This window comes from Corvus brachyrhynchos, unplaced genomic scaffold, assembly GCF_000691975.1.
Source record: "Corvus brachyrhynchos isolate BGI_N302 unplaced genomic scaffold, ASM69197v1 scaffold72, whole genome shotgun sequence".
Classification (NCBI taxonomy): domain Eukaryota; kingdom Metazoa; phylum Chordata; class Aves; order Passeriformes; family Corvidae; genus Corvus; species Corvus brachyrhynchos.
In genome coordinates, this window is record NW_008236763.1 from 2,357,360 (window position 1) to 2,364,248 (window position 6,889).

Consider the following 6,889-nt stretch of genomic DNA (forward strand, 5'->3'; position numbering starts at 1 on the left):
GCCCCCTCCGTGCCCCTCCCCGAGCAGATGCTTCTCCTGTGAGGCACTGGGGGGACAGGGGAGCAGGGGGGGCTTCCTGCCACACCTCAGGGTGGCTCCTGAGCTGTGAGCCACCCCTGTTTATGGGATCACAACCCAAGAGTGCCATTCCCCTGCTCCAGTCTCCTCTCTCCGTGCCCCTGTCGCCACACCTCAGGGTGGCTCCTGAGCTGTGAGCCACCCCTGTTTATGGGATCACAACCCAAGAGTGCCATTCCCCTGCTCCAGTCTCCTCTCTCCGTGCCCCTGTCCCTGCTCCAGCCCTGCAGGAGAGTGTCCACAGTGTCTTGGGGCTCTCCAGGAGAGTGTCCACAGTGTCCTGGGGCTGTGTGGACCTGTCCCTACAGCCCCAGCCCCGCTGTCGTTCTGCCTCAAGGGCATCAGCCCTCGGGACACAGGGCGGGATTCATCCCGCTAAATTTAGATTCCCCCCGGGTCAGCGGCTATATCAGGGCCAGACGGATTACAGGGAGCAGGGAGAAACCCGGAGTCTCTGAGCACCCACCCCGGGGTGGCCGTGGCCCGTGGGGACAGAGGGGTTTGGGGTGGCCGGGAGGCTGCGGGATGGCTCAGGGATGTCAGGGAAAGTTCACGTCCCCTGCTCAGGCCTCTGCTCCCTGCCTGGGGCACGTCCAGCTCGGCCCTGGCTCCCTCCGGCCCTCCTGGCATCCAACCGCCGTCGGTTCCAGGGGGAGGATGTGGTTTCTGCCTCCTCCAGCTCCAGTTACCTGGGCTCGGTCAATAACTGGGACAGGGACAGGGACTCTGGCCCCACATCTAAGCCAGACAGAATTTTCCCAGGCAGGAGTTTTCCCTCGCTTGCTGCCTCAGTTTCCCCAGCTGGAATCCAGAGCCAACTCATCCATGAGTTTGGTGAAGTGTCTTGGATCTCCTCAGGAGGATTTTCTGGCAGATCCTCCCCTCCCACCCGAATTCCCGGCGAGTTCTGCCGTTCAAATCCCAGGGAAGGAGGTGAAACAGGCAAAAGGGAACAGAGGCAGTGGTGTAAAGCTGCCCTCCCTGCACCCCCCAGCCCCCGGGACATCCCTTTGGCACCCAGATCCCAAGGGGGTGATCTGGGGAGCACCAGGGTGAGGAGACCCTACAAGTGCCAGGGGTTTTTTTTGGGAGGGAACTCCTGACCTGGGCTGCAAACGGAATCAGGTGTGAGAGTCCAGGTGAGCTCCCACTTCCCACTTCCCACTTCCCACTTCCCACCTCCGTCTCCCCACGTGTGGCAGGGGAAGGAGTCCGTGAGCCAGGGCTGGGACCTCGTCCCCCGCAGTCATTCCCGCGCTCCCGCTGGGATGGCGCTTGCGGGAGCGCTTTGGAACGAGCAGATAATAGCTGGAAAGACAAAGACACCCGAGATTGCTGCTTAATTAATTCAGGAGGAGAAGAATATCAGACTCGGGTACTGATTCACCCCTCAGCGAAGAAGACATCGTGTTCCTCAGCCTCGGTGACATATGGCTGTTGATTGCAGCCCACCAGCAGCTCCCGCTCCCGGCAGGCAGCGCCGCGATCCCGGGGGATTTGGGGGTGGATGCCCGGGGTGCCGGGCAGGATTTGGGGCGCAGGGTTTGTGTCCACGCCGTGATCCCTCCAGGCCACCCCTGCTGCTCTGGGCTGGGAGCGGGATTTGGCTCCAGAGTCCGGATGAGGGTCCTGTTTGTGAGTCCTCACCTTGCTGAGGCTGCGGCTCGGCCTCTCCCCGCTTCCGCCTCAAATCCTCCGTGCAGAAGCTCCCAAAAATCCCCCCCGGTTGCACAAACCCTGCTGGAGGTGCTGAGTGGGTTCAGAGCTGTGTCACCCAGTGAGTGCTGGAGCTCCCGGGGTTACTCCCTCCGGCAAAAACAACAGCGGGAATTCTCCCAAATATTCTCCAAGCACAGGCAGGGCCCTGAATGGCTTCACCCACAATGGGGGGGCACCGAATTGTCCCTTCAGAGGCATCCCTTGCTGTGACCTATGAGCCCAGGGCACAAGGGACGGTGCCCAGCTTGGAGGATGTGGGGTGGAATTAGGAAATGCCGGGTTTGGCATGGCGTGGATGGGCACGGAGGCACAGGAACTTCCCAAGGGAGAATCCCGGGATCTTTCCAGCTGTACAACCACTCTCCACCGAGTGCCCTGAGCCCTGTGGGATGGTGGCACCGTCCCAGCACCAACGGGGAGCGGGAACGGCTGTTTGTGTTTGTTCCCTTTGGGAAGCAGCCGGGCCCGCAGCGCTGGCGGTGCTGTTTGTTCTCCCGGCACAGTCGGAGGATTGGGATCGGCCCCGTGGCTCCCAACCTGTTCCCACTCCCCTGGGCTCCCCCCCAGCCTGTGCTTCTCGTTCTTGGCTGCGAATCCTTTGTCCCTCGGGCTCCTCGGCCATGACAGAGGGAGAGGATCCGGCTGCTTCCCGCAGCTCCGGCCCCGCAGGAGCGACCCTCCTGAGTCCTGCCCCGGGAAAAGGATTCTGCTCTTAAATTCTCTGCTGGGCATCTCTGTGAGTGTTCTCCCCCTCTGCTCCCCTTTCCAGATTCCAGATTTCCAGATGTGGGATAAGGGGTGAGGAGCAGGGCGGTACCTGTGGGAGGAGGCCAAGAAGCTGCTTGCTCCAGACGCCAAATCCACTCGGGAATGGGATGCTAAGGAGCGCTGGATTTGGCAGATCTTCACCTCTATCAGCATCCCAACAATCCAGATGCAGTTTTCCCAGCCCATTCAAGGAGGGTTTTCCTGCTGGTTTTAATTCCCACTTCTCTGTGCCAAGCCCAGCCCCAGGGAAAGCAAAGCCCAAGCCCCAGGTCTGCCCTGTGCTCGTGTGGCAGCACAAGGGGACCCATCTGGGGCTCAGCCCAGGACTTGGTAGCTGGATCCTGCACTGCCCAGCACCAGCACGCACCAAATCTGCCAGGATTCTGTGGAAAATCCAGGGATTTCCTTCGCATGGGAGCTGGCATTTGTTTGTTTGTTTGTTTATTTATTTATAAATTTGCCTTGTACAGTCAGGCCTGAAAAACAGCTGCGGGGGGTAAGGATGCTGGGGAGTCTGACACCAACCTCTGGGGTAATTCCCTTGCAGAATTCCCATTTTTCCCATGCTGGGAAGGGTTTTGCATCCTGTGGAAGGGAGTCTGTGCCCTTGGCAGGGGAGATGCTGCCCCGCTGCTCCACCTCGCTGGGCTGGGGAGATAACCAGCGACGTTCTTTGTTGTTTGCAGTGATTTGTTGGCCTTCCCCTCGTGCTGGGGAGCTGGGAGCAGGTGTTTTCCTGGGAATCCAGCACCCAAGGTCCCCAATAAGGCACAGAAATGCTCTCCAGGGCTCGTTGCAGCATTCTGCCTGCACAGGCTCTTCCTGAGCATCCCTGCCTTTATCAAGTCCTCACTCCATCAGCCTCCTCTGGGAAATTCCTGCTCCTCCCTCCTTCCCCAAGACCAGGGACAGGCCAGGCAGGGTTTGTGGGGGCCTCTGAGCTGGCAGGGGGTGTGGGGGACATCACAGTTCCCCCTAGGATGAGCGAACCGCTCACTTCCCAGCCCCTGGCAGCCCCAAAAACCACGGCGGGAAGCAGATGGGCTGCAGGGCCGGCCCCGGCACCTTCAAGAGGGAAATGGAAAGCAGGAAGGGTGCTTTCCACAGTGTCCTGTGCAGCTGGGTCATTTTCCTGCCCTGCTGAGACAGCAGAAGAGCGATGGGAAGTGACCTCTGCCTCCTGTGCTAAAAGGAGAAGTGATGATGCTATGGCAGACACCAAAGCCACGCTGAGCGGCCCCGGTCATCTGCCCCGAGTCATGCCAGAGGCATCCACGGCCCGGGGCTTGGCCGGGCAGCTCAATCCACCCCCTGGGATCAGAGGGATGGGCCAGGAGCAGCGCCTGCCCACCAGAGAGCCGAGGAGCCCTGGCTGCTCCCGGGGGCAGCGCTGCGGTGTCACCGCCCGGCCCCCGCGGCTCCGTGTGGCACCGGCAGGGAGCTCTGCCCCGTCCTCACCCTGCCCTGGCACGGCTGAGCACCGCATGGTAGGCACGGCTGGGCTCCGGGCTGAGTTTACCAGGGAATCTTGTGTTTCCCGGTGCCCGTGGGGATGGACGGGATCGGGGCCGCGGGAGCTGGGGCTGGAAGGGGATGAGGATTTTGGTGCCTGGCAGCTTCACATCGAGCATTGGGCCACGCCAGGCTGCTCCAGCTCTGCCTTCTGCCCGTCCTGTGGGGCGGGCACGCCGGGCACAGGCACCAGCGCTGCCGCGGAGGGCCTGGCAGTGCTGGGGGGCTGAAGGCAGCACAGCTCGGGGTGCACCCAAAGTGCCAGGCTGCACTGCCAGGGCACGGATGGGTGCAGGGACAGCCCGGCAGGCGATGGCAGCGCCAGGCTGAGCGGGGCCCGGCTGTGGGAGCAGCACAGGCGTCCCCATTAACCATGGATCTGGGTCACGGGCAGCTCCTGGGTCCGGCTTGCACCATTCAAAGGGCGCCTGCAAACGCTTCCTAAGCTGCTGTTGGGGTTTTTTTGAGGAATAACTAAAGCAGAGAGCGGCGAAGGAGCCGGGCTCAGCCAGCCCGCTGTCCTTGGCCACAGTGGGTTTGAGGTTTCAGACACGCTGAGGACTTTGCTGTGGCTCAGCACAAGCTCTGCACTTCCATTCTGCTTCCCCGAATTGCTCAGACCCACCAGCCCTGCTCGGTGCAGCCCCACAGGTCTGGGCTGAGTCAAACACTCAGCTCAGGTCCCCTTCTTGGTGCCTCCCCAGCTCCTCTGGCCTGGCAGAAACGCAGCCGAGCCTGCTCGGGGCCATCCCTCCTTGCTTTCCATCTGTCCTGTTTAACGTCTCCGGAGCCGCTGTGAATCTCCACACCGCTGTCTGGGCAGTGGCTGGATGTGTTTTCTGTGCCGGCTCTGTGGCACAATGGGGTCAGTGCAGCCTTTCCCTTCCCACTCTCGTGGGGTGACAGGGACAGATCCAGGTCCGGGTCCAGGACACCTCCTGGTGCTGGCACGAGTGGCCAATTCCCGGCTTTTTAACTCCCTCAGGCTGCCCAGCTCCTTGCTCGATGATTGGATTTTTTCCCCCGGCTGTTTTCCACTCGCGTTTTTCCTTTCTGGATGCCTCCCCCTGCCTCTCCCAGGCTTTTCTGTCCCTCTCTGTGTCACAGCAGATGACACCAGCCCGTGCCGACCTCCTGCGTCAGGGCACAGGCAGCGTATGGGGCTGGAGGCGTGTGAATATCCCGGCACGGGGACGAGGGGGGTTTTGCGTTACAGCCCTGAAAGCTGCGCTCTCTGCGAGCTGTAAACAGCTCGGGCAGATTTCCTGAGTCGGCAATCCCGCCGGAGCCAGCGCCTCCGTCCCTGCGCGCCGGGAACGCGCCGGGAGCGCTCCGGGAACGCTCCGGGAACGCTCCGGGAACGCGGGGCCAGCCCTGACGGGGTCTGCAGGAAGCTTCTACTCCTCCTCCCTCCCTACTGCTCCCCCAAACTTCGCTGCCATCCGCTGCTGCCTTTCCCAGCCGGGAATCCTGCCATGGCAGCCGGCACTGCCCGGGCAGCGCTGCCAGCCTTGGGGACACCGCAGGGACACGGCCAGGCAGCCCACGCCAACTAGCCCTGGGGCACCCCAGCCCTGCCCGCCATGGAGGTAGGTCCTGGCAGCTTTTGGGGTTCGGATGAGATGCTGGGGAGGATGGTGATGGGTAGAGAGACCCACGGGGGAATTTTCGGTACCTCCGTTCCTCGGGGAATGAAACCAGGACTGAAACCCCCCCAGCGCCGCCCGTGCTCGGTGGGAAACTCCAGTGCAGCTGGAAGCCTGAACGTTAATCCCTGCGTTATGTAAGGAAAATTATTGTCAGGCTGGGAATGAGGAGGGAGCTGCTGCCAGCCCGCTGTGCCCAGCCAGGGGTGGCACAGAGGGGGACACGGCGCTGCCGGCCCCGGGCGGTGCCGCGGGCTCGGAAGGAGGGTGGGAAGTGTGAGTCAGGGCTCCTGCTGCTATTTTCAACACCTGAGGTGGGTCTGGTGGGAATAACAGCTCGGCTCGGCTCGGCACAGGGCTGGGAGCCTGTGTGGGGACGGGGACAGGACGCTCGGGGTGTCCCCGGTAACGCCGGGCGGTCCCCGGCTCAGAGGATGCTGTGCTGGAAAAGTGCTCTGAGGAACAGGGGCCACATGAAATAACTGCCCCAAAATCCCCCTCCCCACGTCCCCCACACACCTGCGTTTCTGTGCTGGCCGTGGCCTCTCCCCGGTGGCCACCAAGTGCCTCGGGCACGGTGACACTTGTGCTGCGGAGCTGAGAGATCAGGGCAGCAGCTCCCTGGATCTGCCCTGGATTTGGCATCTCTCGACAGCTCGGTGGCACCCGTTGTTGTTTTTGCCATGCTGGAAGGTGCCCGTGGTCCTTCCCACGGCTGTTTTGTCCCTGTGATGGATTCCAGCCAGGAATCACGGTGGCACTTTGTAGGGCGAGTCCTCGCTCGGGGCGGATGCGGCCACGGCTCATCCACGGCGCTTCCCAGTGGGCTGCAGGGCATGGAAAACAGAGCAGTTCCGGGGGTGATGTCAGCGCCTCCAGAGCTTTGCTCTGAACTTTGCAATAATTGTGCAATTTCTGAAGAACGGGGTTAAATCCAGGCGTGGATGTGCTGGGACAGCCACGGCCCCGAGCTGCTCACCTGCCACCTGGGCTTGGTTCCATCCGAGCTGCAGCACCAAGGAACCCAGCATTGCATAATTGTGCCCGGCTGCAGCCCTCTAAGTGCCGTTTGCTCAGCTCATTAGCTCGAGCCTTTTGCCTGTCTCAGCTCTCCTGGGCTCAGCTCTGTTGATAAGAATAATTTCCCTGCCCGTGTCCTGCAGCCC

At 62.0% G+C, this 6,889-nt stretch overlaps 2 protein-coding genes across 3 annotated transcripts in view; one reads left to right on the forward strand and one right to left on the reverse strand.

Moving 5' to 3' along the window:
* Positions 1-3,752: 3,752 nt before the first annotated feature.
* Positions 3,753-6,889, forward strand: part of TMCC2 (transmembrane and coiled-coil domain family 2) — an 8,130-nt gene continuing 4,993 nt past the window's right edge. Inside the window, exon 1 of one of the 2 annotated variants that reach the window (XM_017727259.1) lies at positions 3,753-4,052. In XM_017727259.1, the coding sequence (XP_017582748.1) occupies positions 3,774-4,052 (279 nt within the window). In that variant the 5' untranslated portion in view covers positions 3,753-3,773. Of the gene's footprint in view, positions 4,053-5,312; positions 5,667-6,889 lie in introns of those variants that run through there. The other variant, XM_008644739.2, reaches the window with a different exon arrangement.
* Positions 5,673-6,879, reverse strand: LOC108444934. Its single transcript, XM_017727260.1, has 2 exons — positions 6,703-6,879; positions 5,673-6,550 (listed from the first exon to the last, which is right to left on the reverse strand). Exons 1-2 carry the CDS (start codon positions 6,752-6,754, stop codon positions 5,877-5,879), a joined length of 726 nt encoding a protein of 241 aa, XP_017582749.1. The 5' UTR covers positions 6,755-6,879; the 3' UTR covers positions 5,673-5,876.